This window comes from Thamnophis sirtalis, unplaced genomic scaffold, assembly GCF_051295495.1.
Source record: "Thamnophis sirtalis isolate CommonGarterSnake01/CBP01778 unplaced genomic scaffold, rThaSir2_p1.2 scaffold_3, whole genome shotgun sequence".
Classification (NCBI taxonomy): Eukaryota; Metazoa; Chordata; class Lepidosauria; order Squamata; family Natricidae; genus Thamnophis; species Thamnophis sirtalis.
This window is the reverse complement of record NW_028261383.1, coordinates 148,298,188-148,311,102: the sequence shown is the minus strand read 5'-3', so window position 1 is coordinate 148,311,102 and position 12,915 is coordinate 148,298,188. Positions and strand designations below refer to the sequence as shown.

Sequence of the window (12,915 nt, the reverse complement as noted above, 5' to 3'; positions counted from 1 at the left end):
GCTTTTTAAAGCGCTCTTTTTTCTCCACGGTCGTTGTTGTCGCGCTGCTGCTGATGTCAGCGACACGCTTTAATCGGGCGCGCTTTAGTGGATCGCAGTTTTGTCATGCCACGGAAACAGAAGATGGATTTAGGGTAGCATAAATGTTAGTACATGGCAGACTGTGTCTATCACAATACAGAGCACTGTAGAATGAACTAAATTGTACTACCTTGCAAGGAAAATATCCTGATCATCATTTAAAGAAAAAAATTTAATGATTGCCATCTTCTCTAAGCAAAAATGGAATGTTTGCAAAATATTTTGAGTTTTGTATTATAATTAACATAGTTTTGCTTTTGGATTTCAGAGAAGCTGCTCGAGAATGCCGTAGAAAGAAAAAAGAATATGTTAAATGCCTTGAAAATCGAGTTGCAGTCCTTGAAAACCAGAACAAAACTTTAATTGAAGAACTAAGAACTTTAAAAGATCTTTATTGCCATAAAAGTGTGTAAGAAAAGAAAGTAGAAGCTTTTTCACAAATATCAGGGGGATTTGATTTTTTAGAAAATTAAAATGAAAGGTCAAAAATCTCTTCAAATTCTACAACTTAAAGACTTATAATATTATTTGAAATTGTTGCATGGCAGAGTACCAAAGAAAGCATGAAATTGTGTGAAGAAGCATTCCTCTGGCACAACTGGAATCTTGATTAAATCAGGCTATATGGACATGTACCTTCAGTCAATTGAGCGATTGAATTTCATGAGCTGTAGTTTAATTTTAAATGCTTGTTAACTTTTGATTGCAGTTAAATTGCAGAGAAGCTAAGACTGCCATCAGCTGTAAATGTCTATTAACATGTTTAATCAGGATATATTCATGTTTATTCTTTAACCCACCATACTAGATCTGTGCATATAAATTGATAAGCAATGAAGTGCACATCTGCAATGAGCATTCATATGTTTTGGTTTATACAGAGTCCCTAACCTTCAAGTCCATGCATTCAGAGTTCCCAGTTGTGTGGTTTCTATTTACTTTTGTCATATTAGTACACAAGGCCACCTCTGTATTTTTTGTATACCTGGAACAATCCTCATATAAGAAGACTTTTCAGTTTTGTATATATATCTTTTCCTTCAGATTGGAAATTCTAAGCTGCACTATAAATTTGTTGAGACCATACATATGATTTCAAAGGCAGAAAATTTAATTTTTTTAATGTGCTGTTTATCAGTATTGATAAAAGCAATAGCAGGCACCTTAGGCCATGAAATATATACCAATCATAGTTATTCCAAATTTTTTGATGCTTCATACAAAACGCTACTGGAGAATACCTTGACTTTTTGCCTATGCATTTAGTCCACAGGTAAGAAAAATGTCTGAAAGATTAATTCAAGTGAATGTGCATCATGTATGTTATTTGAAGATGCTGTTCCTGGTATACAATGACTGAGCAAATGCCAAGATCCTTAGCTCTGCCCATTGTATACCACAAGACTCCAAAATTACAAACCAAAGATAATGCACACAGAGAGACATTGAAATACTTAATTTCAAGACTCTATTTGTAAGCCTCGTAGTAATTTGTAAAAATATTTCTGATTTTTATAAAGAGGTAATCCATCTGGAATTGGTCTCAGATATATTTTTATAGTTAAAATATTTACCTTTTATATGGGTATTTTAGACATGTACAATTTCAGAAAGCAGATATTTTTTCTCTCAGATTGTCAACTTTATATTTGTAGAAATTTTTGAGAAACTAAAGCCTATTTCTGTGTACTTTCATCTGGTAGGGATTAACAAAAATATTCTTGAATATTCTGGGGGGAAAGGTTCCTATTGTTCATAGAAAAATGCATGGATCGTTTCAAAATGAAGATGCTGTCAGGGATAATTATGTTACTTTGCTTTCTTATTTTCAAGAAATGTTAAAGACTTATTTTGAATACCTAGTGAATGTTAAGCCAACAGTTGTTGCCACAATACTTAATCATTCCAATGATACCCTTTAAAATGCCATTTCAATCTGTATTTTAGGCCAAAAAGCTATTATACTGCTGCATGTATTAAAATTCTGGGCAATTTTGAGATTATCATGATAAATCATTCCATAGAAAATGCCATGAAATTATTTCTTCTGATACCAGCAGCCCCTTGCCTTAGAGAACAGAACAGCAGAACATTTCTATAAAGCCATGGAATTGTGCAGAAAATTGTTACGAAACTTTAAAACAAAAATGATAGTGCCTTTCTCTCCCAAAACTGTTAGCTTCCAAGAGCTAAAGAAGAAATGAAGCTGCATGGATTTCTGCAGTTTTGGGGTAAACATAAGAAAAAAATGTGTAACCTGTACAATAGGCTTAACATATCTGATGTAACCTCCCCCAGCAAAGGAACAATAACTGGAAATGGGGGGGGGGGCTTTAAAAAGATGCTATCCTTGAAAATAAGCCATATGCTTCTCTTGGTTCTGTTCTCTTTTAGAAAGGGCAGCGGGGGTTGGGGTGGGGTACTCACCACTTTTTATTGCCTAAGTTGTCTATAGGCAATTTAAAACCTACCAGGTACACTGGACTGCAGTTCACACATTCTAACCGGATACGATGGACAAAAAGGATTGTGAGAAGTTGTGATCCATGAATCTATGAGAACATCATATTGCCCATCTCTGTAGTTAAAATATCCTGAAAAGAGTAATTGGATTCTGGGAATGGGTATCTTTGGAAGCTCCTCTTTAGGGCTCCATTTTCTGCAGGCACAAGTGGAGCTAAGTAAATCTCAGCAGCCAGTGCTATGTGGTGACGTAGCATAGAAGGCTGATGTTCAGGGTAAAATGTAGCTGAAGCTATTAGTTTTGCACCAGAGCTCCATAGTTATGCACCGTGGAGAGAAGGGGGTATATATCTATATGCACGTGAACTTTTCCAATTATTTATCCTCACCTGAATGTTGAACTCTTTAAAACAAATGCCTATGATAGATATATATCTATAAAAACTTTTAATAAATAAAACTTATCAAAAAGTGTGTCATGTTTATGTCTTCAAAAATAACTTCTAAGTAGGATGTGTGTGCGCATGTACACACACACACACAGTGTCAGACTGCAAACACCCATCGTCCCAACCAGCACATGCAAATCTGGTTTGCCATATTGTTCACATGCATAAAATGGCAAACAGCTGCTGTTTATAAAATAGAGCACCTGTGTTGCTAATCTCGGCTATGGATCACAATCACCAAAACTAAAGTATAGTATACAGCTGGACTCCCTTCTGTGCAAATGTTAATTTTACTATGTTTAGAAGAAAATTGAAGTTGTCAGGTTTAACACCAACATCCGATATTTAACACTAAGATATAGTAAGTGGCCAAAATTGTGGAATGTAATGCAACAAAGTCTGTTCAATTACCTGTATTCTATGAAAAGTTATAGCCAAATAACCAGAAAAAGGAAGCACAGCTTGCTTAGGTTGATATCAGGTAGCTTTGTAGCCAATGAGCATGAGTGTTTAGAGAGCCAATGAGGTGCCATCTTATTTTGGCAATGAGCCAATCAGCTCACAAGGTTCAGTTATTGATGTCATGTATTGAAGCTGAGAGGATATTTGTCAGTGTGTTATGTGTTCGTTATCAAGTTGGTTCATTTAATGAACTTGTAAAACATAATAAAATTAAATAATCGTGTAAAGAGTTGACTGGTTACCAGAAAGCAATGTAAAATAGTAGTATTATGGGAACAAGGCTACAGATATAAAGAAATTCAAAGAAAAATTGGTGGAAGCGTAACCAAAGGTGGCATTTCTAAGTTTTTGAAGAGGTATAAGGAGACTCAGTCACCACAAAACCACACTGGTAAAGGCAGGAAAAGTAGCACAATAGCAAGTGATGATAGAAGAATTAAGAAACTGCCTATGTGACACAATGTGAAGTTGAGTGCAAAGACTGTGCAGCACAGATTGCAGGAATTTGGCCTAAAATCTAGAATTCCACCAAAAAAGCCACTTATCTCTCAAACGAAGGTTGAAAAGACTAGACTGGGCTAAAGCCCATGTTACCTAAACAGAGGAACAATGGGGCAGTGTTATTTGGAGTAATGAGACCAAGATCTCCCTGTTTGGTAATGATGGCATAAAATACGTAAGAAGAATGGGAGAAAATTTGCATCCTGATTGCATTACATGTACTGTGAAACACCCAGTCAGTGTTATGCTCTTGGGTTGTATGACATTAAAGGGTGTGGGCAGAATTTGTGTGATTAATGGGAATATAAATGGCCAAAAATATATTAATGAAATACTTGAGGCCAAACTGAAGCATTCCACACATGTTCTTTTCTAAGACAATTAAGTGTTTATATTTCAGCAAAAAGTGCTTTCAAGATCATCATATTTCACTGCTGGAATGACCTGGGAATAGCCCGGATCTTAACCCAATTGAAAATCTATGGAGCTGACTAAAGAAGTCAGAAGCCCAGCAATAAAACCCAGTTAATAGAAGCAATCATTCAATCTTGGTTTCACATTATAACAGCTGCAGAACTAAAAGACTTGGTTCACTCCATAGGAAGATGTTGCAAAGCTGTAATTCATGGTAAAGGTTACCCACCTAAGTATTAATAGACATGGTGATCATTTTTGTATATCTCATTTTTTCTATATATTTCACTTTTCTTCTTTATAACTACTATTCTAATAACAAATCCTTCAGAAAAGTTATTGCATAACGTTCTTTATTACATTAACTTTCCATTTATATATAATTTTATGGTACCACCCAAAACAAAGTGGTGTTATGAGCCATCAAACCTCAAAAATACACTTTTTCCAAAAGGTTTCCACAATTTTGGCCACTACTATATAACATCATATCTATAATACCTTTTGCTAATCTTAGTTTAGTATTGCTGTATGTAGTTCTCAAAATATATTTAATAGTAAAAATAGTTTGGTATTCAGAAACTATTACAATAATTATTTAATGTTATTATTTCAGAACAAGAAGAGGCTTTTCTAAAAACTATCTTTATACAACTGTTGGTTAATGATAACTATGGTATTTTGCAAAACTAAACATGATTTGCATTGCAACAATACTCCTCATCAGTATAATTTCATGCACTATTTAACAAGACTACCAGTAACAAGTATCAGCAAATTCAGTAATGTGCAGTGCATTAGCAAATTTGAGGAAAGATACTTTCTTAATCTTAATTTTTAAACAATTTGGTTGAACACTTTCAAGAATAAAAATAATCAAAACAATGTTTTCCAATTTGTTCAGGCTATCAGAAGAGCTAATACTTTTTTTCCTGTATGAAATTAAATAGCCTCCATTGTTCATTAGCCTTAAAAATAATGTCAGTTCTAGTTACATAGATGGGGGAACCATCTGTGTGGCTCGCCAGCAGCCAGTGAAGCTGGCAGCAGATTCAGACAGTGAGGAGGTTGGGGAGGAACATGGGCCAGTCCTGGAGTCTGGGGAAGGCTCTGATGAGGGCTCTGTGTCGGAGGCATAGAGCGGGCCAGAGCTGTATGCCAGTTATCAGCTGCCTTCAGAGACAGACATCAGTGAGGCAGATGAACAGCTGGAGCCTGTTCCCAATGTGTCCATGCACAGAGTTGCCACAAGAAGGAAACAGCTAAAGAACAGGGGTCGGCATGGGAGTAAGGCCACAAGTAGACGATGAATAGCCCCTCCCAGGAGAAATAAAAGAGGAGCGAAAGGGGAGTGGAGTTTGCAGGAGATAATTAGTTCACTTAATTGGTTGGTGACTCCGAGATGCCTTGCCAAGTTTTGCAGATATTGGCCTGGCAGCTCTCCAAGCCAGATAAGGTCTGAGATTTTAAATCCTCCCTTGAAAGACTTTGCTGGATGTGAATGAACAGAATTCACGGAAAATTAATAAAAGGGTTTTTTTGTCAGGAACCAGGAGTTTGCTTCATGTTCTTGGGAAGCCTAGGACCGAACACCATCAGGAATGACCAGAGTTGTTCGATCAGGACATTGAAAAAAATACCCTGGAAAGTAGCAATAGAGAATCACTTCCACTTTGCTGTGAAGAAAACTCTCATGTTCTCATCAGGAATTGAGCGAGGTGTCTGTTTATTTTGTTTTAACTAGCTGGAGACTAGCAATAGCACTTAGACTTATATGCCCTCTCTAAGTGCTTTACAGAGTCAGCCTATTGTCCACAATAATCTGGGTCTTCATTTTACCAACCTCAGAAGACTGGAAGGCTGAGTCAACCTTGAGCTGGTGAGACTCGAACTGCCAAATTGCTGGCAATTGGCAGTCTGCAGAAGTAGCCTGCAGTACTGCAGTCTAACCACTGCGCCACCACAGCTCTTACATATTAAGACAGTCTTATGAGGAATGGATGGCTTTTACAGAGGACACTGAATGAAGCAGTTTATCTGAACTTTTTTTCAGTCTGGATCCATGCCAGGGCACAGCACTGAAACAACATTGACCACATTTGATAACCTTTGGAGCGCTCAGGAGGAAACAATCATTCTGGCCATCTTGGGCCTCTCAACAGCTTTCAGTAGCATTGACCATGGTGTCCTTGTGCACTAGCTTCGGGGTTCGGAGTGGGAGGCACTGTTTTTATAGTAGTTCTCCTTCCTCCATGACTGGTTCCAATCGGTGGTGTTAGAAGAGGAAGGGCCAAGCTCTAGGCCCCTGCAATAGGAAGGTGCCTTGGGCTCAAGCCTCTCACCAATCTTTTTTTTAAACATCCACATGAAATCACTAGGGCAGATCATATGTCATTACGGGGTTTGGTATCATCAGTATACCCAATTATGTATCTCCACCCCATGCCACATAAGTGGAGTGGTGGCGGTGCTAGTCAAGTGCCCGGAGGCTGTTATGGGTCTGGATGCGAAAGAACTGGCGTCAAATCAATCCTGCAAGATGGAACGGCTATGGGGTTTTGGCACCCCAGGATCAGATATTTCATCATTCATCATCTAGACAGGGTGGCACTTTCCTGGATTGAGTTAGTGCACACTTAATGCTCAACCATGGTCCTCCTGGACTCATGGCTCCTATTCGAGCAGATGGCAGCTGTGGCTAGGGAGACCTTTGCACAGGTTTGGTGTGCCAGTTGGGCCCATTCCTGGAGCAGAACAGCTTGTCCATGGTCAGTCATGCCTTGGTCATCTCCCACCTGGATTACTGCAATGTTTTCTACAGGGGGCTTCCATTGAAGACTTACACAGAAAGCTCAACAGGTCCAGAATGTAGTAGCAAGTACAGTAATGAGGGTCCCCTAGGTTTGTCCCTGTAACACCTGCACTGGCTTCCACTACAACTCAAGGTGCTCATCATCAGCTTTATATGGCACGGGGCCAGGCTACCTGCAGATTGCTTTTCCCTAAGGACACCCACCCATCCTAGCAAGTCAGATAGGCCAAGCTTTATAGACCTGGCTTTTCCCACAAGCGCTGGGAATTTATATCATGGCGTATTAGCATTAACTGGTGCCAGGCTTTTGCTGTTTTTAATGTTTTATGTTTTAACTTTTTGAGGAAAAAGTAATTCAAACATGGTTTCAATACGGGGAGTTACAGGCTAGATGGAAAATAGATTTAAAAATTGGCTTTATGGAAGTCGAGGATAATTTACTTAAACAAATTAGAGATCAAAGTCCAATGCATATAAAGAGATTATATAATGTACTAATAGAAATTGACTCGGAAACAGAACTAGTTAAAGACTGCATGATTAAATGGGCTCAAAATGTTGAAGAACCAATAATGTTGGATACATAGGAGAAGATATGGGTGAGAAATGTAAAATTTACACAGGCCCCAAACTTGAGAGAAAATTTTTATAAGATGTTTTACAGATGGCATCTAGATCCCAAAAAAGTGGCTGAGGAGCTAAGCTCAATTCAAAGACGTTATTAATTTTCTACTTTCTCTTTAAGTATATTTTAAAATGTTTTTGTTAAACATCTATACCTTGTATTGGTTCTGGGAAGTCAGAGGGGGGAAGGTTGGGGGGGTTGGGGGGGAGAGGGGGAGGGAGCAGAGTTTACTAAGTTGGAGGAGGGGTGTTGGATTTTAAGGTATTATGATTGTACATGTATATTGCTATTTTTTCTTTTTTATGTATATTGAAATGGAATTATAAATACCATCAACACAAAAGTGAGTTTGCTCAGAAGCTGAAATACATCAAGTGAATTAGAGGAAGAGTGGGAAGCAGAGGAGAGAAGAAAGATAGGAAGAGAGGGACAGGAGAGAGGGTGAGGGGGGAAGATGAGGTGTATAAGGAGGAGTGGTAAGGGGAGAGAGGAGAAGGAGAAAGGAAGGGGAAGTAGAGTAGAAAATGATGGAGGGAAGAAAGGATGTAGAAAGGGGGAGGAGAGAGGGGGAAGAAAGTGTCGGATAAGGTATAAATATAATGTATGGAGAGCAGAAGATTCAGCAAGTGGTTTTTTTCCCCCCTTTGGTAGTTGATGGCAAGATGAATTGATGTAATTACTTAATAATACAACATGATAGTGACTATGTAATAGTATACATGTGATTATATGCTATGAAGATGGGACCCCCTCAGTAATAAAAGTGTCAACTGCGATCTCAGAGCTTTGAGATCGCACGTCGTCTCGTCACAGCTTCACCCCCGCCCTCAAGATCTCCCTTTCAAACACCAGGCGGTCAGCTAAAGCCGCTGAGGCTCCAAATAGACCAGAAACCACTGGCGAAAGGAGATCCTCTCTTGCAGGATTCTCCAGGGTTTGGCAGTAGACAGATCTACAAGATCTGCAAACCAAGGCCTGCGTGGCCAATATGGGGTAACCATGATGACTTCTTCCCCTTTCGCCACTATCTTCCCCAGTACCCCTGGTATTACGGGAAGAGGAGGGAACGTATAAAGCAACCCCCGGGGCCACACTGCACAAGGCACCACTCCCCTCCGCTCCCAGAGTTGGGAACCACGTGAAAAACCTGGGAAGCTGGGTGTTTTCCGGAGATGTGAAGAGGTCCACCTCTGGCCGTCCAAATTTCCTGCAAATCTCCTCAAACAGCTCTGGTTCCAGTTGCCACTCCATCTAGTCCACTATGGTCCTGATGAGCCAGTCCACCTGGTGGTTCGCTTCTCCAGAGATGTGTTCCACCTTGATGGACAGCAGGTCTTTCTCCACCCAACAGCCCAGCCTCTGAGACTCCTCCCAGAGGACCTTAGAATGCATCCCTTCCTGCATGTTAACATGTCCCTTTGTGGCCATGTTGACTGTCAGCAGCAGGACGTGGCTGTGTGCTACAAGTGCCTGAAAGTGTTGAAGGGCCAGATGAGCAGTCCACAATTCCAGCCAATTAATGTTATGTGTAAGATCTGAGGGAGACCAGCAACCTTGGGCCAGATGGGTCCCCAGCAACACCTCCTCAGCCATAAAGCCTTGCATCTGTGGTCAGCGTGAGCCTTTTCGGCTCCCGGAACATGCACCCTTTAGATAAGGCTGATGAAGTCCACCACCTCAGGGATAGCCGCATTTGGGGAGCAACCCGAACTTGAAAGGGGGAGGCACTAGGCTTTCTCCTTTGGTATGGGAGCAAGAACCACTGGAGGGTCTTAGCATGAAGCCTCGCCCAAGGGAAAAGATCTATACAAGATATGATCTTTCCTAGCAACTGAGACAAGGTGACAATGGGCACATGCTTCTCCCTCTGCACCTGTCGAACTAGTTTTATCAGACTAGTCCTGTGGTCCTGGAACAGGAAAACCATTCCCGTGGCAGTGTCTATGACCACGCCCAGATGTAACAATCTGGAAGAAGGCCTCGGGTGACTTTTCTGAAAATTAACAGTGAACCCATACCTCTGCATGGTCTCCACCGTTAGGCCAAGATCCTGGAGATTGCTCTGGCGACTCTGCCTGGACGAGGATGTCATCTAGGTAGCAGTGGTCTGATAGGGACATCCCTGAGATGAGCCACTTCTTAAAAGTCCTGGAAGCCGATGCTAGCCCAGAGGGAAGAGCCCTATACTGGTAGTGAGCACTAGTGTAGGAAAACCTAAGGAACTTCCTGTGTTGTGGGAGAATTAGGATATGCAGATAGGCCTCTGTCAAATCAATGGAGGCCAAAAAATCACCTTCCCTGACACCTTCCAGAATGGAACGAAAGAATGCCATCTTAAGCCTTTTATACACTAGATAGTGGTTTAATCTTTTAAGGTCTAGAATCGCTCTCCATCCCCCTGAAGACTTTGGAACCACAAAGAGGTTTGAGGTGAACCCCCCTGCCCCGTTCTTCCTATGGGACCAACTCAATTGCCTGGATCTCCACTCGGTGCCTCGGCTGACGCATGAGCTCTCTCTTAACATCACACTTGGAAGACGTGAAGGTTCAAAATGAATTCGGGGGGGACGGAAAGGAATTCCAACCGTAGACCAAATCTAACCGTATTCAGGACCCAGAGATCCGATGTAATGCTCTCATACCGGTTGGCAAACAATGCCAACCAGCCACTAATGGGGGCTGTCGAAGCCCACTTATTTGTTTCTGTGGAAAGGGCATCTGCTCATACCTCGAAAGGGCTGCTTGTGTTGGGGCTGAAACCGGGACCTATACCTGTAGGAAGACCTATCCTACCCCCTGTTAGGAATGTAATCTAACAGTTGGGTTGGCAATATATAAAAAATGATGGTAGTGCTGTATCTTTAAGTACTGCTGTAAATGTGATTGGTTGCTGTTACCTCAAGCAGCCATAAGATGGAGCCAGAATGACTGTTAGCTCTCTGATTGTTAGATGCTGATCATTGGATACTGGTTGTAGATGTATCGTGTATTGCTCAGCATGAATTACTGTGAGTTTTGCTACTGTTAGCGACTTTGTGTGCTGAACTGATTAGATGATACTGGACTGTGTTTGATGGATCACCCCTTAACTGAGAACGTTGATGACTGACTGTCTTAACCGTGTATGAATTGGACTCTGCATACCTCTATTTCCACAGAAGTAAAATACTATCTGTTTTACAATTCAGTGTCTTCGTATGCTGGTTTATGCGTTCTTCCACACCACTCTCACTACGTTTCTCTGTACGCATTCATTCTCCTAAAGGGGAGCTTACCTTATCCTGGCGTGGCTGAAAACCCCTAGACTGATAATGATAATTATTATCCGAACCTCTATATGTAGACCTACGTATGTAAGATGTAAACCAATGTTCCTGCTTCTTAGTCGTGGCAGGCAAAACCTTACATTTATTCTTATCTTTGATAAGAATCAGGTCCAGTACCTCGCCAAACAGATTCTTGCCATTATGCGGAGCTGTCGCCAGCTTCCACTTTGCCTTAGGGTCCACCTGCCAATTTCGGAGCCATATCATCCTTCTAGCTGAAACAGAGGAGGAAAGAACCCTGGAGTTGAACTTAGCAGCGTTCAAGGTCACATCAGCCAAAAACTGTTGCAGCAATGACCTTGATGATGTCCTGCAGCAATCTCATGTCGTGCATGGGCACACGCTCCTGCATCTGTTCTAGTGACTTGCCCATCCTCATAGCCACTAACAAAATGATCATTGCCTCATGGCCACACACAAAATGGCCATCACCACAAGGACCTCACCAATATGGCCGCAGTCCAAGGAGCCCTTCCAAAATGGCCACCCCCAGGGGTCACATATTCATGTGGAAGGCAGCTCACATCCGACGAACAGCCCAGCAAGCAAAAATGGCCCCGAAAAACCCGCAAAGCTGCACAGTGCCGCTGCTCCCTCAGCCCGCACCGATAGAGCCTCCAGTTCTCCGAGCTCACCCGCTGCCATATGGAGGTGCCAACGCTCTTTCCAACACATCCCGGCACCCGCAGCACCGCCGCCAGCTTGCCCTTGCTGCTGATAGCCAGCAGCAATCGCAGGGAGCCTGCCACCATCCTTGTTGATCCAGCGGCACAACAGCGGGACAAACAAAGCCGCAACGACCCCCACAGCCAGCACAGTCAGTGGGTGCCTCAAAAACAGTCACATGAGCTGATCCACACACCAAAACAGCAACAAAGGTAGAAAACACTTGGAAGCCAAGTAAGCCAACTGGTCTAGGCAGGCAACACCAACAATTAATGGAAAAAATAAGAACTACCAAACTAAAACAAGAACCCCCCCCCCCAAAAAAAACAACAACTCATGAACAAGTGAAAAGCAAATCTCTTTTCGGACAAGACTAAATCAGAATTGGAGCCAAGCAGCAGGGGAGCTGGAGGCGTGGCTTCAACTATGACTCAGTCTCTTGGGCAAATAAGGATTGAACAACCCACTTCTGGACCAGGACCTCAGTGGAACTATTTACCAGAGCTTCAAGAAAATACTCAACTTCCCTCTGAAATCTCATTGGTTCATCAATGACCTGGGGTTAACTAGTTGAATAGGCCCCAGCTTCCTGCACTGGAAGGCAGTGATAGAGAATCTCAGGGTTAAAAGGGGAACGATCTAACCATGGAAAGTGACTGGCATTAGTATTCCTCCCTTTAGATTATCCCACAACCACCCTAATCTTACATGTGAACTCCTCTGAGAGTTGGGCCCTGAATAAGTTGGACCAGGTCTGTGATTGATACAGTGCCCATGGGTAACCTCTGAGTCTGGGCCAATGCCCACCCACCAGACCCAAGCCTGAAGAACTCCACCAGCAATCTGGCCATGGCATTACGGTACTCACACAAGGAGGAAGGTAAGCAGGAAGTTTTGTAAAAAAAAATCTGTATCTCTGGACAGATTAAAAATATGTTTTTAGTTTACCATAAGGGAAGCAGCAAAGGTAACAATTCTTAAGATCAAATTTTATAATATTAAGTTCAATGTTCAGTACCAGGAAAAAAAAAAACACCTTAAAAAGTAATTTCTCTTCAAGCTACAGTTGCCAGTGATGAAGTAGCAAGTCTAAAGTTCAGACACAATAAATTGCTG

At 41.6% G+C, this 12,915-nt stretch overlaps 1 protein-coding gene across 3 annotated transcripts in view; it reads left to right on the top strand.

The window, feature by feature from the left end:
• ATF1 (activating transcription factor 1) overlaps positions 1-3,018 on the top strand; it is a 38,824-nt gene extending 35,806 nt beyond the window's left edge. For all 3 annotated transcript variants that reach the window (XM_087710366.1, XM_087710367.1, XM_087710368.1), the window contains one exon: positions 350-3,018. In XM_087710366.1, coding sequence (XP_087566492.1) covers positions 350-494 — 145 coding nt within the window. In that variant the 3' untranslated portion in view covers positions 495-3,018. The remainder of the gene's footprint in view (positions 1-349) is intronic.
• The last annotated feature ends 9,897 nt before the right edge of the window (positions 3,019-12,915 follow it).